The sequence below is a fragment of the Bos taurus genome, chromosome 21 (genome assembly GCF_002263795.3).
Source record: "Bos taurus isolate L1 Dominette 01449 registration number 42190680 breed Hereford chromosome 21, ARS-UCD2.0, whole genome shotgun sequence".
Classification (NCBI taxonomy): Eukaryota; Metazoa; Chordata; class Mammalia; order Artiodactyla; family Bovidae; genus Bos; species Bos taurus.
In genome coordinates, this window is record NC_037348.1 from 20,786,684 (window position 1) to 20,811,993 (window position 25,310).

Here is a 25,310-nt window from a genome sequence, read left to right on the forward strand (position 1 = left end):
CTGGCATTTGAGTTCAGGGGAGTTCTGCAGCATCTTGATGCCCCTTCTCTGTCACCGTGTTCCCTGCGTCATTACAGAAGTCCAAAGGGAAGGAGTCAGCACCACCTTGCTCTACTGCAGAGCTTGCCCCCATCTCCAACAGTTACCTCCCGTGAGTGGGACGGGGGAGAAAGCATGACCAACACAGGCTTTGATGAGAAGATAAAGGATTTCTGTTTTTATTTCCACTGCCTCTGAACAGGCTTCTCATGTTACAGCGTTACTTCTCTCCCCTTCTAGGGCACTGCATCAGAGCATGAGGGGCAGAACAAAGAACCAGCCAAGAAGAAAAGGAAAAAGGAAATGAAATGCCTGAGTTAATGTGAACTTTGGGGCTTCTGCTTTCTTTTTACCCAACAAGCAACAATGCCCCCTTGTCCTGCTGCCTGCACCACATTGGCATCTTGGTTCTGAACTCAATTGCACCTTCAGTTTAGAGGCAATCATTCTTGGCAGGCTCTGCTACTGAAAAATGGCTGGCCTCAGGCCAGCCCTTTTGCAAAAAGCAGAGCTGAAAGCCTGAGTTTTAGGAGCCTGCACTGCCCCAATGAAGCTCCATGGGAGCAAATACAGAGCCTCCAGGCAGGGCTATAGTCCAGGCTGGCTTCATTTCTCCAGGGAGCCTTTGGTGAGTTCAATTATCTGGTAAATATCCAGCGCTTCACCTGAAAAATAGTGCAATTCGTTAGGATGCCCCCTCACGAAGCAGTCAGAAGTGAGAAACGCTTAATGTTAAGGTCAAAAAGGATTGCCAAGAATGGTAGGGTCATATTTGGGGAGGATCTGTTTTCTTTATTTATAAAATGTTTGTCTTAGATACATTTTAAATAGACTTTAAGCTTTCTAATTTGTTTGGCATTCAGAGCATAATTTTGTCACCTAAGAACCCACTGTGACTTTAAAATAAATCTCGTTTAAATCTTTTGTGTGTGTGTGTGTGGTTAAAGAAGAAAGAAACCGGAGTCAAACACTTCGTTTACTAGGAACATCTTTCTAGAAACACATGCCTTTGTGATCTGAACATTATGCTCACTTTGGACTCAGGGCCCGTTATAAACCGAACCAGCCCAGTACATAGCCCAAGATAGGGGTTACCCTCCAGTCCCCAAGCCTCTGTTGTCTGAGACCACTTTCTAGTCCACCTCCCGTCCCATGTGTAATAAGGAAGGAAGGTGTTGTGCTCACCCTGGGGAATCCCGTATCGCCTTTCCATCCCAGTTGGGTTAGAAGGGGTTTTACAGTCCATGGTCACTTCCTTCCTGAGGCACTGGTCAATATCGATTGTGCTGAAAAACGCCACTGACTGGGGCAGGTCATTCAGACCCAGCTTGTGGGCAAACATGCACCTGAAAGAGACCCGATCCCCTGCAGCAGTCGCGCCCCCGCTATGAACAAGACCCATCTCCCAGGAGGTGGCCTGCAGGGCCTGCCCAGCCGGCTCTGTGCAAGCGAAGAAAGCTGATGGGCCAGCACCTCCCGCTGAGACACTCGCGTACAACTGTGGACTCAAAACACACCTTTTTTCCCACTTTGGTCAGAAGACGAGGGCAGCAGTATTGATCATTGTAAACATTCATTATATACCCATTAATCAGGACAGGCCATGGTTCCCAAACTGGTTCTTAGTGGCAGATCAACATGGAACTGTAACATCAGTTAATACAATCATATAAACTAGGGATTTTACTACAAGGAAATTAACTCAATATGTATACTTGAGCTTCCCTGTTAACGATGTTTTCTGTTTACTAACAGAATAGCAAACTTTTGGCACTTAAGAATAAATGTTTACAAATGAAAAAGTACCTCAATTTTCTGAGATACTTGGAGAAAAGCCTGTCATCTGATTTTCAAAACAAAGCTGTATTCCAAGGGGAGCACAGTTTGAGAACTCCCCTCCCACCTCCTGACCACCCCAGTGATCTAGTCTGGCGATACAACACTTTCAGTCTCCAAAAATCTTTTCTAAATATTGAGCCAGTCTTTTTAAGACTTCGTAGTTTTTAAAAATCAGAGATAAAAGTGGAAACACTTATTCCTGGGGGCATGAAAATTCAGATTGTGCTCAGTGTGGTCCAAGCCCCATGTAGCTGACAGACGCTCAGGCCGGAGGAGCCGTGGGCCCTGCCTACCTGGTCAGGAGGTTGGTGATTTGCAGGGCGAGGGCCGCGCGGTATCGGTCCTCCTCCCGCACCAGGTAGCGAACCTCATCGTGGATGCTGATGCAGAAGCGCCCGTCAATGGCAAACTCCTCGAACAGCCACTTCATGGCCACAAGCATGAGGTGCAGGTAGTCCACCGCGGAGCTCTGCACCACCCAGTTCACTCGGCTGGTCATAAACTGGGGAGGGAAGGCACAGGTGAGGAGGGCCAGACCACAAGCAGCTCCCTCCTGAGCAGGAGGCGGCACAGGAGCCCTGCCCTCCGAGGCCCCCGTTGCCCCGTTCCGAGGGTGGCGATACCTCCCCGCGGACAGCACAGGGTTCCAGGGCCCGGCTGATGCGGCAGCCCAACACCGGGGTACGCGGTATGTCAGATGTGGCAATGCTCTCCAGCTTGTTGAACATTTCTGACTCTGTGCCCCCCATCCAGGCTCGCTGAGCAACCACCTCCCACTTCTTCCATCGCGATCTGGGGAACAAAGAGGGCAAGCTTTGTGTTTCACCATATCAGGGCAAAAGCACGCCAGCTCTCCCCGGGCAAGCCCAAACCCTCCCACTGACATGAACACACAGAAGGGTCTCACTTCTTTGAAGCTTCTCTCTGGATCTTGCGCAGATCCTTCAGGGAAACCCAGCCGTCCTCGGTCCTCTCCACAGGGAGGTCCAACTCCTTCACCAGCCACTCGCCCTCATCTGACAACCGGTACCTGGGGGGCAGCGTCACAACCGTCATTTCCACGGGAATGCCTATTCTGTGCCAAACCCTGGGCTAGGCGTGTTCAACTCCACTCCATTTCCACAACCGCCCTGGGGTCAAAAGGCTCAGAGATGCTAAGTGACTCTGAGATCACACAGCAGGCAGAAACAGAGCCTAGACAGGATCCCAGGATTCTGTGGGCTTCCTGAAGGTAGCCCGATAAAGGACAGGGGACCATTACTGTCCTAAACCTTCAACCCTGCACTGCCCAGTGACCAACAGGTGTCATGTCAGTCCAGCAGGCAGCAAAGGCTATCACCCTGCATTTTGGGGTGAGGGTGGGAAGAGCATTTAGAAAGGCAGAAGACAGGACATACAGCCAGCCTGGCTCACCCTTCTCGGTCCCTGCTGCCCTAGACTCACAGCTTCACTGCGGCTTCAGACGACACCAGGCTAGTCCCCTGCTGGCCAGTCATGTCACTCACCTGCTCACAGGTACAACAGGCTTTCCCCACCACCCCTCAGTCCACACCATGACGCTTTCAAAGGTCTCCACGACTAAGACCCAGCCATGTCTGTTGTCACTGCCTTGCCTCCGCCAGTACACGCTACCCTAGAGCATCCTCCCGACCCCGTCTCCCCTCTCACCTCCCTGGACAACACTCTGCTCCCCCTCTCACTTGCTCTCATGCCCTGTGAGCATGTGGGTTTGCAACCCCCACATTACTGTTTATTCTGCAGGAGCAGAGCACGCACCCTGCAACCACTCAGTGATAACTCACGGCTATGAGGAAAACGGACTGTGAAGCGAGCAAACATCACAACCGAAGGACAACCCACCTAGAGCTAGGTCAGAGGCCGTATGAGGGCTCAGGCAACGGGAAGGTCAAAAAGACAGGCGCAGCAAAGACAATAAAGCAAGCCTGAGGCCCAGGGGTAGGGAAGGGGGGACACTCACCGGCGGAGGCCCTTGGTGACCGCATACATCTGCTGGGCCTTCTCAGCTGCCTCCTGCCGCGTGAGTCGGTGGTTGAACTGCATGAGCAGGCGCTCGGCGAAGGGCTGCCCGGCCCCATAGATGCGGCCGTAGTTGATGATCTTGGCATGCTCACGGCTGATGCCCACGGTGGCTGCTGTCTTGCTGTGCAGATCAGTGCCCCTGCTCTTCCTGCCCTGCAGGGTCATCCAGCCGAAGGCTGTGCAGCCTGGGGGGCAGGGCGACAGTGAGAGAGGCGGCTCCGCCGGCCAGGCATCAGGCCGCCTCCACTCTGCTCCAGCCCTGGCTCCCGCTCACCATGCATGCCGGCAAAGTGGGCATCTCCCAGCACAGCTGCGATCCACAGCTCCTGGGAGTCCACGTCGGCACCCACGAGGACGTAGCCAGGCGGGGCCTGGACCATGGCCTTCAACTCACTGCCTACGCGGTCAGGCTGTGGGAAGAGGGAGGTCATACCCCACGTAGGTACCCGGTGAGACTCCTCTTGCTCACCCCGGGGCCTGACTAGACTGAGATGTGGTGGCCCTTCCCAAAGGCATGGTTTTAGGGAATGCAGCCAGCTCTGCTAGTTCCAGGTAAAGATCCCCTGCCCCATGCCTGGCTCACACTCAGCCCCATGCAGACTCCACAAAAGTTGTGCCACGCATGCCTGGCCAGGAGCTGGTGCCCAGAACTTATCTGCCCAACAAATGGAGGGGCTGTGATGCCAGATTTGGACTTGAGTCCCGCCAGACTCAGATCTTAGTACAGGCTCATTGCAACCCCAGCTTCTCGAGACAGGAGAGGAAGGCCAGGGAGACCAGACGTACAAAGAACACGTACCCGGGCATTGCTGGCAGTGAGCCATGTGGGCTCCACAGCCCGTCGAGTGATGGTGCCAGCCGTCACCACCTGGGGCAGGATGGCCCCGTAGCGGCCTTCCTCATCGTAGTTGGCATGCCTGTGGGGGTGTCGGGGGGAAGGACCTGAATCCCCACAGCTGGCTTTGGTCTTAGGACCCGCCTCACTCAGCTTTCCTGTTCCCACAACCCCAGTAGGACATACCTGGTCACGGCCCGGGGCAGCGCAGACCGGGGCAGCCACACCACCATCTGGGAGCTGTGGGGACACGCTGCTGAGCACAGCCATGGGGGCAGGAGCCACCCCCTCACGACACGGCTCTCAACTACCTTGCTCTGCTGCGTGCCCTCTGTGCCCGGCCGGTTCAACCCTCTCCATTGACCTGACTCGGGCTGGGCCCTGCCATCTACCACTCAGAAGCACAAGCCCTCAAGGAGATGGCCAGGCAGCTGAGGCCACTTCTGCCTGCATCCTGGGGTGACCGTGAGGCACCCCGCTGCAGCCCTGCCACCACTGCCTCCTCCACGCTCAGGGCAGACGTCACCAGCCCTTGCCAGACTCTTCTCACAGGAGCGTGCTGCTGGCAGCCACCTCCACCATGGAACTAGACTTTGATCCATCTGCCATTCCCGGCCTAGGACCCAGCCCCCAACACAGCTTACAGGCCACTAGCCCTTCACAGAAGGGGCCTCACAGGGCTGGGAGGGGCCTTCAGGGACCTACAGTACTAGTCTTCTTACATAACAAGGAAACTAAAGCTGGAGAGGGAAAGAGCCTGGTCCGTGGGTGCACGGCAACAGGACCACAGAGAGCCTGGCCTCCAGACCGGGCAAGCCCTGTGCTGTAGTACAGGCTGTCAGGGCCCCGGGGTTGGGGGGGTAGGGAGGGGGGAGGGGAAGGGATCCCAGGAAAGCGGTGACCTGGTCAGAGGCACGCATAGCAGCAAGTCTCTGCCCTCCCCAACGGCCCACCTGATACGCTTATGGGCGTTCCTCCAAAATGAGATCATCTTATTGATTTCCAAGGCCCGGGGCCCGCTGGCGCCTCCTGGGCCAGCCTGCAGGCTGCCGTCCTCCATCTTGGGCAGGAAGTCTTTGGCGAAGGGGCTGCCCACATTGCAGCTGTTGCCATCCTGCGGAGAGCAGAGGAAGCGGGGCCTGGAGGTGTGCTGCGATCCCCAGTGCCCAAGGCACTGCCCAACACTGAGCCCAGACTGCCCCACCAGCAGAGCAGTCTGGGGCAAATCCCTGATTGCAACATACACACACACATGGGCGCAAACACACACACATTCACATGCAGGCACACACCCAGCTCCCCTCCCAGTAACAGCCATCAGTCACCAGATGTGGTACTAGGCCCCTGACATGCTCTATGTCATTTTTCTCTTTTTTCTCGCCCAGATCAGATCAGATCAATCGCTCAGTCGTGTCCAACTCTTTGCGACCCCATGAATCGCAGCACGCCAGGCCTCCCTGTCCATCACCAACCCCTGGAGTTCACTCAGACTCACGTCCCTCGAATCAGTCATGCCATCCAGCCATCTCATCCTCTGTCGTCCCCTTCTCCTCCTGCCCCCAATCCCTCCCGGCATCAGAGTTTTTTCCAATGAGTCAACTCTTCGCATGAGGTGGCCAAAGTACTGGAGTTTCAGCTTTAGCATCATTCCTTCCAAAGAAATCCCAGGACTGATCTCCTTCAGAATGGACTGGTTGGATCTCCTTGAAGTCCAAGAAACTCTCAAGAGTCTTCTCCAACACCACAGTTCAAAAGCATCAATTCTTCGGCGCTCAGCCTTCTTCACAGTCCAACTCTCACATCCATACATGACCACTGGAAAAACCATAGCCTTGACTAGACGAACCTTTGTCGGCAAAGTAATGTCTCTGCTTTTGAATATACGACCTAGGTTGGTCATAACTTTCTTTCCAAGGAGTAAGCGTCTTTTAATTTCATGGCTGCAGTCACCATCAGTAGTGATTTTGGAGCCCAGAAAAATAGTCTGACACTGTTTCCACTGTTTTCCCATCTATTTCCCATGAAGTGGTGGGACCGGATGCGATGATCTTTGTTTTCTCGCACTATGTCATTTAATTCTGCCACCAGACCCCTTGCCACTCAATTTTTAGAAAAAGGCTCGAAAACATCCCTGGTGGCTCAGATGGTAAAGAATCTGCCTGCAATGCAGGAGACCCAGGTTCAATCCCTGTGGGGAAGATCCCTTGGAGAAGGAAATGGAAACCCACTCCAGTATTCTTGCCTGAAGAATCCCATGGACAGAGGAGCCTGGCGGGCTATAGTCCATGGGGTCACAAAGAGATGCCCCATGTCATTTTTCTCTTTTTTCTAGCCTTATGTCATTTAACTCTGCCATCAGGCCCCTTGCCACCCAATTTTTAGAAAAAAAACAAAGGCTCAGAGAGATGGCAACTTTTGTCCGAGATCATGCTCTGCCCCTCTACTCCTGGCATTCCCACAGCAAGGCCGTCTCCTGGTTTGAGTCACTCTGCAGGCCTACTATGTGCCCCAGGACACCACGAAACAGGGTGTGAACCAGCACACACACCTTGTGAGGCAGCTTGAAGAACCAGCAGCCAGGGATATCCACGTCGTTGTAGGGTCCGTTGCCATGGTGATAAGCTGGCTGGCTGGCTTTGGGGCCACCAGCAGCAGTCTGTGGGGGCCACACACCTAGATCAGGCCCTGCTCCAGCACCTGCATTCAGCGAGGGCCATGGGGTAGGGGTGGGAATAAGGGCCTGAAATGGCATGCAGCTGGGAAAAGACAGGATGGCCATGCGGTCTCAGGCTCCCTCTCTGGCCTCCAACAAGGGTGGGGCTGCCTAAGGGCATGGTGGTCATCTCCCAGCCCCCCAAAACCTTGGGAACTGAGGGGGAAAGCACTACCTGGGCGCAACAGGAGGACGTGGCCAGCCAGCACCCACCCAGAGAAGCCCTGAGCAGGCGCCCAGCTCACCGGAGCTAGCGGTTGACCTGGGACTGCCTCTTGCAAGTTCTCCATCTTTGCCTCGGCCTCCACTTCCAAGCAGCCCAATTCTTCCACCTGGAGGGGCCCAGGTACCAAGCGAGTAAAGCAGGGGGCTGGGCTGGCCCACGTCCGCCAGCCCCACTCTGGGGTGAGTGAGCAGATGAGTGCCCCTGGCGCCCGGCCCCCACCCAGAGGCTGCCCCGTCCTGGAGCCAGAGCCGCCCTCACCGTCTGCCACATGGCACCGCTGTCGGACAGCAGGAACTCCTCGGAAAGGTCTGCCTGTGGCAGCTCCAGCTGCTGCTTCCCCTGTTCAAGACAGTGCTTCCTGTACAGGGACTCGATGGCTCTGTGCAGAGAACGGCAGCCGCAGCCTGATTACCGCGGGCCCCCTCCGGGCCAGGCCGCTCGCCGGGTGCCTTCCACCGTTCCCTGTTCAGTCCCCAGAAGCGGCCCTGAGGCAGGAATGGACAGCACTCTCCCCAGCTCATAGATAGCGAGGGACAAGCTGAGAACGACAGCACGCTGCTGGCAGGCTGGGCTTCGAGGCCCAGGCTGACTCGGGAGAAGAGCATGTGGGGAGCAGGGCAGCGGGAAGTCAGGGCCAGGCCCACCCCAGGCTGGCTCCTGCACCCACTCTTCAGCTCACAGGCGCAGGCCGACCCCCATCCCTCTGTCCTCAGGCCCCACAGGCGGGCAGGGTCAGAATGCCCTGCTGAGCCAGGGCCCTCAGTTCTGGGCCACTTCACGCACTATGGCTTCTCCCCAGCACCTGCCTGTCAAAGGCTCAAGGGTTTGGGCTCTCAGACAAGAGACTTCCCCATGGCCTTTTCTTCTGCCAGCTCTAAAATGAAGATAACCACCCTGTCTCATGCGGCTGCCTGGGGAACAAACGAGGAAGCACTGTAATGGGTTTATTAACACAGAAGATAACCAGTGCTCGATAAATGATACTCAACGGAGGCACACGAAGTCCATAGACCCGTCACGTTCAACAGCCTCCAGCCCGCCCTCTACGTGTTCCTGTGCGGACAGCCGGGCTGCAGGCTCCTGAGCAGGGCCTCAGCCCTTCCCACTCCAACCCCACGCTCTCAACTCAACAGGGCTCGGAGGCCTGGACAGAAAGACTGCCATCAAAAAAGAACTAGAAGCCAGACACTCCAACTCAGGCTCCTCACCCTAGCCCGAGCTGGGCTTGGCCTCTCCAACAAGGGGAAGGGTCCCGAGATGCCAGCCCCTTCCTCCCCGAGCCAGAGCCTTACGTGTGGGGGCAGGCCGCCCCAGCCGACGTGGGAGTACTGCCGGCCGACACCTGAGCCAGGTTGTCCCGCCGCCCGGGCACCAGGTAGCCCCAGCCATGCTGCTCCGAGTAGTGCAGAGGGAAGCCGTCCCAGGTCAGCGCCATGAGCTTAGGTGTGACCCGCATCTGGAGGCTGAGGAGACTGGGGCCAGGGGTCCACTCAGGGTCATCGAGCCGGGGACACAGCTTCCGATACCACCTACACCGCCAGCAGAGAGTGCGTCACAGCAGTCAGGGGAGGACAGCATGTAACGAGGAAGGCTCTCTCCACCCGTGACAATGCCCACCCATCCCAAGGCCTGCTGGTGACCTCAGCCTGACATTACCACCCCCTCCCACTGGGACTCAGCCAGGACCCCCATGGAGGCCCCTAGAATAATTCAAATATTCCCCAAGGACAGATCCTGTGTCAGCTCCCTATTCCAGGACCCATACACACTGCCAAGGGCAAGACTCCTCGCCAAGCTCCACTTCACCAGGGGAACTGCCCAGAGCAGCGCACAGGTCTACCCGACCTCTGCTGCTCCAGAAGCACACCAGGGCCCCCAGTGCTCCATCCCTCACGGGCTGTTCACCAAAGCCAATGCCAGAGCTAGGCAAGTGAGGCACTCAGGGCACAGATTTAAGGGGGCCTCCTCTCAGGGAAACACAAAATTGGCCCCTTGCTGTTCGGTCTGGATGCCCCTATTTTCCCATCTCTGCCACTTTGTGGGGTGAGAATGAAGGTCACCTCCTCAAGGAAGCCTTCCTTGATTTCACCAGGCAGAGTTTTAGGTTCTGCCTCGACACTGATGACTCTCCTGTCTCATGATGGATATCAACTCCAGCGCAGGCTGGCTCCTCCCAGGAAGAAGCTACTAGAAAGGAGTTATGCTTCTCTTTGCCCCTCAGAGGCTGCAGTAAGGCCCAGAACACAGCAGGTGCTTAGTGCACTTGTAGTGAACAAGCCCAGGGACCCAGGGGTGACAGCAGGACAGGAAGATGGCAGGAACAGATGGCAGCGTGTTAGCAGGGGCGCATACGCATACTACCCTCTGTGCTGGGGCCCAGAATACGGGTGTCTCGAGGTGGAGGGAGGGATAGGGTGGCTTCTGGACATGTGAGGGGAAGGGCTCACCCTGGGTGTCCAGGAAGGTGCTGGGGCCGCTTGGGCAGGAGCTCTGTGGTCCCCCTCAGCTGCTCCAAGCAGGTGCGGGCTGTGGCATCTCGCTGGAACTCCTCCTCCTCACTGGGGGGGCCGGGGTCTGCACAGGGTGGGGAGGACAATCAGGACCAGGGAAGGGTATCTCAGAAAGACCCTCCCAGGACCTGCCCAGCGGTCCAGTCCAGTGGTTCGAATTCTGTGCTTCCACTGCAGGGGGCGTGGGTTCTTCTCTGGAAGGCTGGAGCCACCACTGCCAAGGGACCCCAGGGTCCCAGGCCCTTCCCAGGGCCCCTCCCTTCCCCGCCTCCCGCCCATGTTCCCCACCTTCCTGATCCCTGGGGTCCCCAGGGGCGTCAGCCCCCTCGACAGGCAACTTGCTGGCTGCAGCCGGCTCCCTCCTCTTCCCTTTCTTCGCCTTCTTCTGCTTGAACTCCTGCACGTCCCACTCCAGGTCCCAGAGCCAGGGGTCCTCTTTGTACCTGCACAGCCAGTTCACCAGGGCAGGGCTAAGGCCACGCCAGAGGCCAGGCCTCCCACTGCCCGGCCCCTGTAGGAGGACCCTGCCCACCCAAGGGCCTGGCTACCTCTCTCCCGAGAGCAACTGGCAGGCGTCGTTGGCCAGGTCCATCAGCGACTTCTTCATCTCCCGCTGGAGCTCCTCGTAGGTGCCCTGGGCCTCCGCCAGGTAACGCTCCCAGTTCTGGTTGACGGGCAGGTAGGAGACACCCATCTCCAACATGCCAGCCAGAGTCACCGGGTGGGGACACCTTCAGGACAAACACCAGGGCTGCCATAAATGACCACGGGAGGCAAGGCTCTGGCCCAAGCCCTGAGCCGGCCTGGCAATCCTCAACCCAACCACCCACATCAGAGAGACAGGGGTTTAAACCCCAGCTCTCTCCTACTTCCCAGCCATGAGACCCTGCATAAGTGATGTCATCTCTCTGAGCCCAAGTTCCTTCATCTATAAAATAGGGATATCATTCCATCTTCAGGGATAATGTGGGAATGACAGCTCACAAAAATGGAGGTGGCTGCCACATGCTGAGTAATGACCAGGAGCCAGACGCTGCGTTAACAACTCCACACACACAAAGTGTCACACAAGAGCCTCACAACTGGATAGTCAAGTATGCCTGTGTGTGCTTCACAGACAAGACCACCAGGGCTCAGAGAAACCAACTGCCCTGCCCAAGGTCACATGAGCTGGACCGGACAATTAAGATCAGAACCGGGTTTGGCTGAGGCTTCCAATTCTGACCGCATCATCAGACTGACTCACTAGGACACATAACCAAGATGGACGTGAAGCCCGTGGCTCAGGATCTGGGTTCAGAGAGGGCGCTGAGCAGACCATGAAATAAGCACAGCCTGGGACCTCTCCTCTAGGACTCTGTAGACACCCGAGAGCCCAAGGCCCAGGTGGCCACCCCTGGACAGAGCAGCTCCGTGCTCTCAGGCCAGAAAGGCTGAGGGCCCCAGCCTGAGAAAGGCCCAGCAGCACCTGGCTACAATGGGCCCAGGTACCACCGGGAACCCACTGACCCCCAGGGGTTCCCAGAGGGGCACTCCCTCACCTCTCCAGGAAGAGTGGAAGCTGCTGCTGGAAAACCTCATAGGTGGCCCACGCGTCCTGGGCACAGTACTGCATCAGGTCCTGGCACAGGCGACAGGAAGGCGCAGGGTGGGCAGTCATCCCACTACTGCCGCTGGGGCCCAGGGTCAGGTGTGACAGCTACACTCCCAGGGCCTCTAGGGGCCTGCCCCTGCCCGCACCCCCGGAGCACCCCACCCCCTGCCATACCTGGAAGTTCTCACGGATGTCCTTCATGTTGCCCTTGACAAACAGCTCGCGGGGCTCCTTCTCCAGGCGAGGCCCCCCCACGTAGAGGCCGTGCACGTCTGCCAGGTTATTGACACTACTGATGTCCAGCCAGTCCCAGGACGAGATCTGGGGGCCAGAGCGAGGGACATGGCAGGTCAGCGTGGCCTTGAGCCAGATGGGCAGGCTTGTGACGGGGTCCCCCCACGCCCACTGTGCCCTCACCGGTGGGCCGTTGGCTTTGCTCTGGGACTTCTGGCCTCGTTGAGTAGGGGGCCGGGCCTTGTGCTTGCCCTGCTTGGCAGCCATCCACAGACTGCGCTGGAAGCTGCTCAGCCCCGAGATGGCCATGTGCATGCTCATGGTGTCCAGGAAGCGCATGTGGGAACCCTGAGGAGTAGGGAGAGGCTGCAGCGGAGGGGCCTGCCTACCCCAGCTCAGTGCTTCAGCCCACCAGCCCCACCATAGCCCCCCTCCCAGCACACAGCTAGATGCTCAAGACGCAGTGTCTTCAAACTTGCTGGTGCTTGTTCCTCCACCTGTGAGGGGCCTGCCTTCTAGATCCTAGCCACCCTGGAAGGCACAGGCCAGGCTCAGTCCCAACACAAGGCCCTTCCCAGCAACAGCGCTGAGAGGCACCTTGGGAACAGAGGGGCCTAAACCAAGCCTTCCGAGCTATCAGGCTTGGCTGCCCCGCCCTGCCACTCACCAGCTATGAGGCCCTGGCCAAGTTAACAAGGCTGTCTGAGCCTCAGCATCTGCAGCTGGAGGCCAAGGCTGCTCCCACCTGCCCCACCTCTCCTGGGGCACTTTCCACAAACTCAGGAAGTGCCACACTATGGTTCTGGGTGTCTGACATGTGCACTGTTCAAACCCTCTCAGCAATCCTTTGATGCAACTTCTGCTATCTCCCTCTTTTTACAAAAGAGGAAACTGAGGCTCAGGGGTGTCAAGAAGCACATGCTGCTCACCAGTGGCTGAGGCAGGACGCTTGCCCAGGCTGTGGGGCCCACGGCCTCCAAAGCCCAGGTCAAGCTCTAAAATGCCGCATACAGACAAGGGCCATCAGTACTGTGACAGCTCAGGTCCTGTGCCAGGGATGCTGGGGACCCAAGAGCTGGGCACAAGGACCACGGGCAGGGCTGGTCAGCAGGGGGCCCTGGAGCTGCTACAAAGGCAATGGAGGCACTAGCCAGGACACGCAGTCCTTCCCCAGCCACTGGAAGCCGGGCTCCGAGCCCACCCCGAGCCAGGACCTGCAGTCAGCCCCAGGATCCCTACCTGGATCAGGTACTGCTCCCGGATGTGGGCTCGGTCGAAGGACACATTGTGCCCCACCACTAACCGCTCCTGCCGGTCTCGCTGAGCAGGGCTGCCGGCACTGGCAGGGACCTCCAGGGGAATGAGGTCAGCCGGCGACAGCTGGCTGGTCCAAGAGTAACGCTCTTCCACCAGCCGCCGGCTGCACCAGGAATACCTGAGGAGGTGAGAGGCAGGCAGGCTCAGCCCAGAGACGTGCACGCCCCGCTCCTCAAGCCCCACTGCACACCTTCCACCACATGCAGGTCCTGCGCTAGCAGCTGGGGACAAGGTCTCCTAACCCTCACAGAGCTGGAGGTCGGGTGGGGTGCTGTCAGGGGCCGTGCTGGGAGTGAGGAGGAGTTACAAAGCCTTCTTTACTTCTCCACCTCCACAGAGAGGAAGGCAGCTACGCGCCACAGTCCCCGGTGTCCCAGACGGGCATGCAGCCTGGCCATCAAGATGTCTGTTAGGTCTGGGGCTCACCAAGTCTGTGCTTGGCTCTGAGATGTCTTAATGAATGTTACCAACCCCTCACATCTATGAGCATGAAACAGCTCATGTTCAAAGAGCTAATAAAGGGGACAGACAATTATAATAGGACCCAAAGTGGAATTTTTTTTTAATTGAAAGTGGCAAAAAAAAAAAACAAAAAAAGACAAACGCTGCACACAGGTACAGGATGAATCATCTGACGGCTGGAAAGATTCCGAAGGACAAAGAGCAAGTCATGCACCTTGGAGAAGGTGCTGGGCCTCTGAGCAACCACCCCCAGTGACAGACCAGGGAAAGTGCCAGAAAGGAGGAGATGTATGCACATGTTCTAGAAGTACGTGCTAGAGCTGGGGGGTGGGGTGGACAGGGGGTGAGTGCTGTCTGTTGGGGGCCTGACACTGACTCGGGAAAAGGCCGGAGTTTGCTCAAGATCCACAAGGATAAGTGTAGGGAAACGGCCACTGAGCAAAAAGCCTCTTGTGAACCATGGATCACGCCAAAGGGTCAAGGCCACTCAGCACCAAAGTGAGTGACGAGGCCACCTGTGTGGCCACCACAGCTGCAAGCAAGCTCCCTGTGTCCCTTATGGAGGGGAGGAGGGGTTATCTGTCACAACAGCTAATGACAAACATAAAACTAGTTTCTCTCGGGGAGAGCATTACCAGCAAAAAGTGGTTCCTAATTTTAAACCTGGTGAGATCTAACCCACACCCCAAATGATGGGAAAATGCTCAGGAACTCGAGTTGCAACCTCCTTCCCTCTCAATTCAGCATGTCAAAGCCCTTAATAACACGGAAGAAAAGGCTGAAGGATGTCAAATATCAGAGGCTGCAGGGATGACAGGGACTTTGGTTGCAATAAAAAGCCAGACTGGTGTCAAGATCTGGGTCTGCAGCTGTGCATGAGAGCCATCTTGTCAAATTTTTGTGATAAAAAAGAAGAAAGCCAAAATGCAAACACCTTTGGCATATTTAAGATGAGTCAGAACCAACGCCATTAACACTACACTTTCCCTGTGAGCCTCAGCTTGGCACTGACAGCCTGTGCAGTGTCCCTCCGGTCTCATGACCAAAGCCCTCACCTGCAGCCTTTGGGAAAGCTGCCCTCTGGCCTGTGCAAGGCTTCTCCCTTCCACTGGAAACCGCGGGCTGCTCAGGCATCTGACGTTAGACAGCCAGGTGCCAGGGATATGCCAAAGTTAAGTGGGCTGCTGTCAGGGCCCCAGCCTTCTGCCCCCACCACAGTCAGGCTCCCAGGAGGAAGGCCCTGTATGAGCCCGGTCCTCAGTAATGACTTCCACTGCCAGGCAAACTGAGCGGTGCCCCCCAGTACCACTGGCAAGAATGGTATGAGAATGAGAGGATGATGGAAAGGACAGGAAGAGAAAGAGGTGAAACGTCAGGAGAGGAAGAAGAGAAAAGAAAAAGGGGACTAGAGGTAAACTGGCCAAGAATGACCGAAAGATCAAAAAACAGTTCTTATCACTGGTTTCCTAATTTCCTTTCAGCCACCACAGCCTACTTTACTTTCTCAAATGATGGAGAGTATTCCCTCTAGTTTGACCATCAAGTTACATAGTAAGCTCTGAGATTCTCATCTTAACTGGAACTAATCAATAAGGAATCATCTGGTTTTGCTCTTTTCAGCCATTAATGCCTACCTTATCTATTTAGCCATGTTTTCACCATTTTCAACTGCATATTTAACATTTCGCAGCTTTCTTTACAAAGATGTAGCTTCCAATAGGAATAAAGAAACTGCCAACTTTTTTTTTGCTGGCCATGCCTGAAAGCATTAAGGTTGTAAATAGTATTTTAATCCTGGAATGAAGAATAAAAAAAGGGGAGAAACAGTACTGCCATCATTGTTTGAAAAAGAAACTTGGGTAGCACTTAGAAAGTTACTCAAAAAGAAAAGAGTGATTGAATATACATTTGGGGGACCAAAATGCCTGCAGGCCTACTTGGGAGGCTGGGAGATGGAAGAAGTGTTTCTCAACTAGGGGTGATCAGCAAGGTGTCACCTGAGGGGAGGGGTATTTGGAAACTGAAATGGGGGGGCAGCGGGATTTGGTCTGGCACTTAAGAGAGCAGCTGGGGACACTAAGTGTCTTATACCGCCTGGGACATTCCCACCAAAGGGAAGTTTCTCCTGCCCAAAATAACCAGACATCCCCAAACAGAAACACTGTTCAAATGTCTTGGACTAACTTTTCAGGAAGCTATTAGGGGAAGGGGTAAAGGCATCAAATCAAGGTAATCTCAAATGGTCTCCCAGTCAGCTTCAAGTACATGTTACTGGGACTCTGCTGAGCCCATCACCACCTGACACTTGCTAGGGTGTCCTTTACCACCCACACCTTCCCCACCATAAAGTAAGCTCTATCAAAGCTGGGGTCGAGCTGATTTCAGTTCACCACTGAGTCCACAGTCCCTGGAAACCCACCCGTCAGACACAGAGTGGGGGCCCCCCTCGAGGGCTCAAGTCCCCTGACCCTGGCCCCTCCCTACTCACCAGGCCGAGGGGGATATGGCCACCGCCAACGTGGGGCAGGTTCCCTCTGCCAAGCAGACCTCCACGTCGAACACCAGGGCCCGCTCCTCGGGGATGGCCACGGGTTCGGCCTCCCCCGCGGGGCCGTACCGGGTCCAGCCCTCCGCCCAGGCCCAGCTCGGGGGCCGCGGGGGCAGCTGCGCCTGCAAGAGCGAGTTGGCCGCCTCCAGGTAGGGCAGGCTCTGCTTCTGCGCCAGGATGCGGAAGTGCTGGTCCAGGCTGCCCCCGAGGAGGGGCGGCAGGCGCAGCTCCACGTCGGGCAAGGGCGGGGCTGGCTGCCCCCAGAGCCCGTGCTTCTGCAGGTGCTCCACGCTGCGGCGCACCGCGGCCTCGTCGGGCCTCTCCCCGCCGGGCCCGAAGATCTGCTCGTGGAGCCCTCTCGAGAGCATCTGGATGTGCAAGGGGTTGTGCCGCAGCTGCCCGCCCACCGAGGATGGCACTGGCTGCGGCGACGGCGGCCCGTCGCTGGGGACGGGGTCGGAGGCGGAGCTGGAGACCCAACGTCGCGGAGCTGGAATCGGGCCTGGCCCGACGGTGGCGCCGGCCACCTTCCTCCAGAGCAGGCGGCTCATGGTGGGTGCAGGGAGCCCCTCGGTGGGCGTCAGGACACCTGGCTTTGGGCTCCAGCTTGGCAGCGTTCACTGGCTGAGAGACGTGGAGAGGGACACGTCCTGTCTCCGCTTTCCTGCCAGGGAAATGGTTCTGACCATGCCTGCCTTCCACCCACAAATCCTAAAGGAGACAGATGTACAGTGTTACCAACATGCAGAGCACGTGCGATCTTAACAGCCCTCCTTCCGCGAGCACTGCCTGCGTCCCAAAGCAGGGTGACTAGCGCCTTTAGGTGCATGTTCTCAGTTGATCATCAAGCAACCTTGGGAAATACCAATACCCCTCGGAAAACCGAGGTTCACGTTAAGTTCATCAGAGAAGAAGACGGTAGTGGTTAAGAGCGCAAGACTCTGGTGGGGACAACCAGGGTTTGAATCCCGGCTCCAGCTCTTCCGAGACGTCTGACCTTGGGCAGGCGGCTTAGGCCCCCATTTCCCTACTCTGTAAAATGGGGTGACTGGGTTCTACCGGTCATACAGGACTGCTGTTCGGGTGACACAGGGCGAACCTGCCGCGGGGCACGGCCCTCGGCAAGTGCTCAGCAAACGGTGGCTGCCGGTGCCCCCCGATCGCCGCAGCCCGAGGGCCTAGCGCCCTTAGGGGCCGGTGCCCGGGTTCGAGCCCGCCAAGGGGGCCGCAGTCCCGCGGGGCCCCCACCCCCGCCCGAGCCCTGGCCCAGCGCGCCGCAGGGGCCCTCGGCCGCCAGCCTGAGCCCGGCGGCCGCGCCGCGGTGCGCGCTGGGACGAGCCTCCGCCCAGCCCAGGGCCGCGCTCCTAGACTGGAGAGGGAGGGGCCGCGCCGCCGCTCAGCGACCCGGCCGCCCGCCCCCCTGCGCCGAACCCGCCGGAAACCTCAGTCCGCCCGGTGCCTTCTGGTCTGCGGCTCCCGAACCCAGGCTGGCGACGCCCCGGCTCCCTCCGCGCGGCCTGTGCAGCCTCGGGGTGGCCTGTGGCCTCCACCCGAACGATCCGCCTCACAGGCAGGGGCAACTTCCCGTCTGTACCCTGCTAGGTCCCGCGGCTACCCAAGAGGCAGGCCGGAGACTCCTAGCGCGACCAATAGGAGAGCCACAAGTAGACCGGTCCGCCCGTAGGGGGGAAAAAGGACTTCCGGATGGACCTTCCCCTGCGGAACTCTGGGAATCAAGGTCCGACCTCCCCTGCTCAAGAAGCAGGTGGGTTAGTCCCAGGCAAGCCGGTGGGCGGTAATAATACTTTTTAGATTGTCCAAAGAGTACTAGCTAGCGGGCGGCCGCGTGGCCTAATGGATAAGGCGTCTGACTTCGGATCAGAAGATTGCAGGTTCGAGTCCTGCCGCGGTCGCAAAGGGGAAAGTTGCTTTTTGGTTTATCATTTCTTAGGAATTCAAGTAATAGGACCGTAGGGAAACGCTGTTGCGGATTATCACCCCTCTTTCATGTCTGGGAACACCCAGATCTGAAGAAGTAACTGCACCCACATCCCACCCGGCAGTGTCCTTGTGAAATTGTTCCTCTACCTGCTACAGCTACATGGAGGTGAGCGGAAGTGGTGGTCAATTTCTAAAAAGGTACCATCCGTGTTCATACCCCCACACTGGTAGAGAAGCAGGAGCATCCTTTGCGGGAACTCCGATTTTAAATCAACTGGATCCTGGGTGTTCATTGGAGGGACTGATTTGAAGCTGAAACTCCAATACTTTGGCCACCTGATGCGGATAGCTGACTCATTTGAAAAGACTCTGGTGCTGGGAAGGATTGAGGGCAGGAGGAGAAGGGGACGACACAGGATGAGATAGTTGGATGGCATCACCGACACAATGGACATGGGTTTGGGTGGGCTCCGGGAGTTGGTGATGGACAGGGAGGCCTGGCGTGCTGCGATTCATGGGGTCGCAAAGAGTCGGACACGACTGAGCGACTGAACTGAACTGAACTGATACGTGGGAATCACAGAGATTCACATTTGAAGGCAAGCCCCTTCCCTCTGTTCATCCTGGACAATTCTGATGAGTAAAAATACTGCCTTCCCTTGAAGCCGAATCTGTCGCCGGGTATTAAGCTCTCATCCAACGCGTCTATGGAGAAGGCAATGGCAACCCACTCCAGTACTCTTGCCTGGGAAATCCCATGGACGGAGGAGCCTGGTGGGCTGCCGTCTATGGGGTCGCACAGAGTCAGACACGACTGATGGGACTTAGCAGCAGCAGCCGCAGCCAACGCTTCTGGCTCACCCCACCGGCCCGAGGAGTCACCAGAGGTAGCCTTCCATCTTCGCGGTCTCCTGTCTGCAATCCACCGCCTGTTGCTCCACGTGCCTCTGATATACTGTAAAGTGCTGCAGAGAATCAGGCCCACGCAGACGACGAGAGCCTGGAGGCTGGATCCTGGAGGTTCGGCCGCGCGGATGAAGAAAGTGAGGCTGGGAGAGGTTTGAGACACGCCTGAAGACACACAGCTGATTAGGGACAAAATTCAGGCCTCGCAGAAAGTCGGCCCCCACTTCCTAGGCCGTAGGTGTGCCAGGACACCCTGAACTGACTGACTTGAGCAAGGGACTTCGGTATTTTTCAGGGGTGTGGTTTGGGGACATCTAGGGAAAGGAGAAGGTGGCAGCAGAGGATGAGATGGTGAGAGAGCATCACCAACTCAATGGACATGAATTTGAGCAAACTCCTGGAGATAGTGGAGGACAGAGGAGCCTGGTGCACTGCAGTCCATGGGGTCAGAAAGAGTCCCATGCGACTTAGCCACTGAACAAGGGGGAAAACACGCTGCCCCGCTGGTCCTGTGAACTGATCGCGCCCAGGGAAGCAGTGAGAAGCCCCAGAACAAGGCTTGAAGACTGCACAGTAGCACTGAACCTAGATCCTCCCATACATTTCCCCTTTCTTTAGTTTTAAGTATGAAACCTTGTAAAAAAAAAAAAAAAAAAAGAAAGAAAAGAAACCTTGTTTATACATTGTTCTAGATGTATTTAGTATATATACTGTGCTGTGCTAAGTAGCTTCAGTCCTGTCCAACTCTTTGTGACCCTATGGACTGAAGCATGCCAGCCTTCTCTGCCCTTCACCATCTCCTGGAGTTTGCTCAAACTCATGTCCATTGAGTCGATGATGCCATCTAACCATCTCATCCTCTGTAATCCCTTTCTCCTCCTGCCTTCAATCTTTCCCAGCATTAGGGACTTTTCCATTGAGTCAGTTCTTCTCATCAGGTGGCCAAAGTATTGGAGCTTCAATTTCAACATCAGTTCTTCCAATGAATATTCAGGGTTGATTTCCTTTAGGACTGACTGGTTTGATCTTCTTGCTGTCCAAGGGAGTAATACCTGAGAAACCACATACATTTCCCTACAATTTCTTGGACCTCTCCTCCCACAGAGCAAGAGACAAATTCATTAGGAACCCCCTGCCCAGATGGAAACACTCTGTACTTTCTTGCAAAGCACGAATCTCAGGTGTAACAAAAGCTGATTTTATTTTTTTAATCTCCCCTTCCACTGCTGTTAAATACCCAGGAAGACTGACCTTGTGTCTCATTGGATGCTCTGCTCCAGGACCTGGCTGGAGCTTGGTAATAACTACTAGCACATATTAAGATGTCAGGTTGTGGCATCTAAATTAATTAATCCTTGCATTAACCCTAGGATAGAGATTCTGTTATTATCCCCTTTTACTGATGAGGACACTGAGGCCCAGAGAGATAAAGTAGGGAGCCTAAAGCCCTACAGCAGGTAAGTGGTGGAGCTTCCCCAAGATTTGAACCCAGGGAAACCTGCTCTGCTGTATTACTCAGTGACCACCCACTAACCCTGAAAGCTGAGGACCCCTGCTCCTAGGCTGTGGGCCAGACACAGGCTGAGGCTGGAGATGCAGGCTGGGGCGACTCTGCATCACTGTTGCTGACTAAGGGACTCTCCGGTCACTGCCTTCTCCTCCACGGTCCCTCTAGGGAGCTTCCTTCCTGATGACCTTTTTGTGTCATCTTTGCCAAGCCCAGCTTCAGCAGTTTCTGCCTCAGAGAGAAACTATCACTGTTCTACCTTTAACAAAAGCTACCACTGCCAAACGAACCAAGCTAAACGCTTTAGAGTAGCTTCTCCTTCCATCTGCTCAATGACCCCTTTGGTACTATTGATGTGTGTGCTAAGTCAGTGGTGTCCGACTCTGTCTGACCCCATGGACTGTAGCCCACCAGGCTCCTCTGTCCATGGATTCTCCAGGCAAGAATACTGGAGTGGGTTGCCATACCCTCCTGCAGCCAATCTTCCAGACACAGGGATCAAACTCGAGTCTCTTATGTCTAACTGGCATTGGCAGGCGGGTCCTTTACCACTAGCACATGGGTACTATTATTATTTGATTTTTCTTTTTACTATATTTATGGGGCTTCCTAGGTGGTACTAATGGTAAAGAGCCCACCTGCCAATGTAGGAGACATAAGAGACTTGAGTTCTATCCCTGGGTTGGGAAAATACCCTGGAGAAGGGCATGGCAACCCACTCCAGTATTCTTGCCTGGAGAATCCCATGGACAGAGGAGCCTGGTGGGCTACAGTCCACGGAGTTGCAAAGAGCTGGATGCAACTAAGCATGCACGCATGCACACAATACTAGTTTGTTTCAATATTAACTATTTTATTAGCATGACTATATTACTATAATAGTTATATTAATATTATTTATATTAAAGTAATAATTTGGGGTTGGACTAATTGAATCTTAGAAAGGTATGGTTGATGTTCATTGTTTTTTCTTTTTAATACCCAGTCTTTCTGCTTTTAAAAAAAATTTCTTTTTCAATTGCAGGGAAATTGCTTTATAATGTTGTGTTGGTTTCTGCCCTACAACAATGCAAATCAGTTATAATTATGTATATATCTCCTCCCTCTTGAGCCTCCCTCCCTTCTCCCCATCCCACCCCTCTAGGTCATCTCAGAGAACCAGAGGAAGAAAAGAAAGTCTCCAGTAATAACTATGAGGTTGACTCACTTATCCAAAAATCATACAGTCAGTGCAGGGCCTGGCTTAGGACCCAAGCACCGTATGATTCCCAACCCACCAGGCATTTCTTCGAGCCCACTAAAGCCCCCACAAGCAAGAAAGCGAGTTTGAAAAGACAGAAAGCCAGCCCTGATCCTGGGTTTGCTACTAGCCCGCCCCAGAATGACTGGCATAAGACCCCAGGTCACAGCAATAGCGGCCCTTCTGATATTTGTCAGAAAGCAAATGTGAGTTTATTTTTTAAAAAACATTTTACATTTGTATCTGAGTGATATAGGTCTTTTTTTTTTTTGACTTTTTCTTTTATATTGGATGTAGTTAATCAACAATGTCATGATAGTTTCAGGTATACAGCAAAATGACTCAGTTATACATGTCTCTACTCTTTTTTAAATTCTTTTCTCATTTAGGTTGTTACATAATATTGAGCAGCCTTCCCTGTGCTATACAGTAGGTCCTTGTTGGTTATTCATTTTAAAGATAGCATTGTGTACTACATGTGAATGTAGCAATATTTTTCATGAGACTTCCTCCTTTGTGCTTGACCCAGTGGGATCCCCCCGCAAGGAGCTGAACGAGAGGACCAGGATGAAGCAGTGGGTAGGGGAGGTGTCTTAACCAAATATTATTTACTATGCAGTTCATGAACCTCCTCATCCGTAAAACGGGACAGTTATAGCATCAGCACCATGCAGTTGCTGTGAGGGTCAGATGAGTTCTAAGTGTAAAGCTCTGAGAACACAGCCCGGCCCAGAGTAATCGCTCACAAAATACAGCATGTGATTATTCTTACGTCAGCACCTCTGTAAAAGCTGCACCAGCGTTATGAGCACCTCCGGGGCGTCTGTCCCTGAAATAACAAGGCCTTCACTACCAGGCTTCAGAAGGCAGAAGGCAACCATCTCTCTTGAGCTGTTTCTACCAAAAACACATGGTAAAGGGAGTCGAGTGCTCATTTGGGGTCAGCTCCTGTGGAGTCCCAGGTCTCTGTCTACCACACGTGGGATCACCTTGGCATGGGTGTAAAAATCGGGATGAGAGGCATAGGCTAGTTTCAAAATGTGCTTCATATTTCAGAGGGGTAACTGTTTTCAATAATCACTTACTTGGCTGCTTCGGGTCTCAGTTACAGGGTTTTGGTGCATCATGTCGGATCTTTCGTTGCAGCACATGGATTCTCTAGTTGTGGCACAGGGCCTCAGTGGTCGCAACCAGCAAGCTTGAGCACTCATTAAATACTTGCTGAATAAATGATTGAGCTTTTTTTAAAAAATATCTTTAGTTAAATTTCCCTGAAGTAAATTTCGCCAGGCCAATACACAAGATTCTTCCATTTGCAATGTGCTCTGCAGCTGTTAATTTCACCTTCGCTGCACAACGATTTGTGATACTGGAGCTATCTCTGATACAGAGAAGCATTCAGAAAGAAAACGATTTATTTCTACCATAAGCTGAAAATTGTCACATCATAAATATAATTTCAACATATACGACTATATAATAGCTAATTTATACATTAAAATACATTGAATTATAATTTAACATATAAAATTTAAAAATAACAAACACCAGTAAGAAATTCAACTGATTTACAAAAACCCACACCTGAGGGCTTCCCTGGCGGCTCAGTAGTTAAAGAATCCACCTGCCAATGCAGGGGACACAAGTTCGATCCCTGATTGGGGAAGATCCCGCGTGCAACTAGGCCCGTGTGCCACAACTAGTGAGCCTGCGGTCTGGAGCCCGGGAGCCGCAACTACTGAGCCCACTCGTTGCAACTACTGAAGCCCTTGTGCCCTAGAGCCCATGCTCTGGAACAAGAAAAGCCACCGTGATGAGAAGCCCGCGCACCGCAACTAGAGAGTATGCCTCACAGCAACAAAGATCCAGCACAGACAAAAATAAAATTATTTTTTAAAATCCTTAAAAAAAAAAAAAAAACACACTCCTGAAAGTAAGTTCTTCCATCAGAAGAATGAAATGTTATGAACACTCTGCAGAAAGGAGACAGTTAACATATCTTAGTTTAAGATAAAGAGGACATTCTGGGTCAACAAGATAATTTCATTTCATATATATATGTATAATGATAATATTAATCAGCTCCAAGCATCTCAATCCACATGTACACACCACCAGAAAGGCAACTGAACTGCCTTCTCTGACAGACATTAGCATCCTTACACATATTTCACATACTAAACAAATGCCAACTTCTGGAAGTGACAGTTCTACAAATCGCTGGGGAAAAAAAAAAATCCCCACAAGGATCCACCCTGGGGGCCATGGCATCAGTGCCATGTGTCCTTCCAGACAGAGAAGGGCAAAACCCTCAGCTCCTGAAGGATTGAAATATCCATGGGCTCGGAGCCCTGGCAAAGGCCCCGTGGCATGTTTTGCCAGCTGCAAAATTTCGAATCCCACGTCCTAATCTGTTAGATCCTGGCCTGGCCTGGCTTGGCGAGCAGTGTCCCCTGCAGGGTGAGAACAGCACAGAGCCTAGACCCGCAGTGGCCACTCCACCTGCCCGCCGGAGACGGCAAATGCGTTTCTTGCCATTAGTTTGTCTCTAAAGACTTTATGCTCAAAATATAAGCTGTGGTATTAAAAGAAATGTGTATTTCTCTCTTGCAGAGACATTTCCTTTGAGGAGTATGTTGGATTGAACTCTTTTACTTTTTTAAGCTAATTTTTTGGAGTATAGTTTCTTTACAAAGTGGTGTTAGTTTCTACTGTACAGCAAAGTGAATCAGTTATATATATATATACATATATATCCCCTCTTCTTTTGGATTTCCTTCTCATTTAGATCATCACAAACATCAAGTAGGGTTCTCATTAGTCATCTATGTTCTACATCCTATCAATACTGTAGATATGTCAATCCCAGTCTCCCAACTCCTCCCACCCTGTGTTCCCTTTTAGTGTCCACACACTTGTTCTCTATGTCTGTGCCTCTACTTCTGCTTTGCAAATAAGAGCATCTGTACCATTTTTCTAGATTCCACATACATGCATTAACATAAAATATTTGTTTTTCTCTTTCTGACTTCCTGTATAACAGTCTCTAGGTTTATCATATCTCTGCAAATGACCCAATTTTGTTCCTTTTTGTGGCTCAGTAATATTCCATTGTATATATGAACCACATCTTTATCTATTCCTCCACTGATGGACATTTAGGTTGCTTCCATGTCCTGGCAAAGCTTCCCTGGTGGCTCAGATGGTAAAGAATCTGCCCGAAGTGCAGGAGACGTGGATCAGGAAGATCTGGAGAAGGGCATGGCAACCCACTCCAGTGTTCCGGCCAGGAGAATCCCATGGACAGAGGAACCTGGTGGAATACAATCCATGGGGTTGCCAAGAGTTGGACACGACTG

The 25,310-nt window shown here is 54.0% G+C and overlaps 2 protein-coding genes and 1 non-coding gene across 8 annotated transcripts in view; 2 read left to right on the forward strand and 1 right to left on the reverse strand.

The window, feature by feature from the left end:
* Positions 1-963, forward strand: part of FANCI (FA complementation group I) — a 64,608-nt gene extending 63,645 nt beyond the window's left edge. For all 5 annotated transcript variants that reach the window (XM_005221829.5, XM_005221830.5, XM_010816963.4 and 2 more), the window contains one exon: positions 280-963. In XM_005221829.5, coding sequence (XP_005221886.2) covers positions 280-360 — 81 coding nt within the window. In that variant the 3' untranslated portion in view covers positions 361-963. The remainder of the gene's footprint in view (positions 1-279) is intronic.
* On the reverse strand, positions 190-17,604 carry POLG (DNA polymerase gamma, catalytic subunit). 2 transcript variants are annotated; one of them, XM_010816986.4, is made up of 22 exons: positions 16,298-17,599; positions 13,270-13,465; positions 12,214-12,378; positions 11,971-12,117; positions 11,744-11,823; positions 10,751-10,933; positions 10,491-10,645; positions 10,140-10,266; positions 8,985-9,221; positions 7,951-8,071; positions 7,712-7,798; positions 7,302-7,409; positions 5,707-5,867; positions 4,940-4,993; positions 4,718-4,835; positions 4,193-4,328; positions 3,857-4,103; positions 2,786-2,908; positions 2,502-2,670; positions 2,172-2,380; positions 1,225-1,385; positions 190-704 (listed from the first exon to the last, which is right to left on the reverse strand). In XM_010816986.4, the coding sequence occupies exons 1-22, from the start codon at positions 16,906-16,908 to the stop codon at positions 646-648; spliced, it is 3,654 nt and encodes a 1,217-aa protein (XP_010815288.2). In that variant the 5' UTR covers positions 16,909-17,599; the 3' UTR covers positions 190-645. The 2 variants fall into 2 exon arrangements, with proteins under 2 accessions (XP_010815288.2, XP_059735257.1); XM_059879274.1 differs by lacking the exons at positions 190-704; positions 1,225-1,385 and adding an exon at positions 1,392-1,683 and having other exon boundaries at positions 16,298-17,604.
* Positions 17,605-18,197: 593 nt separating this feature from the next.
* Positions 18,198-18,270, forward strand: TRNAR-UCG (transfer RNA arginine (anticodon UCG)). Its single transcript has one exon. It is a non-coding gene; the product is annotated as a tRNA-Arg (tRNA).
* Positions 18,271-25,310: the final 7,040 nt, after the last annotated feature.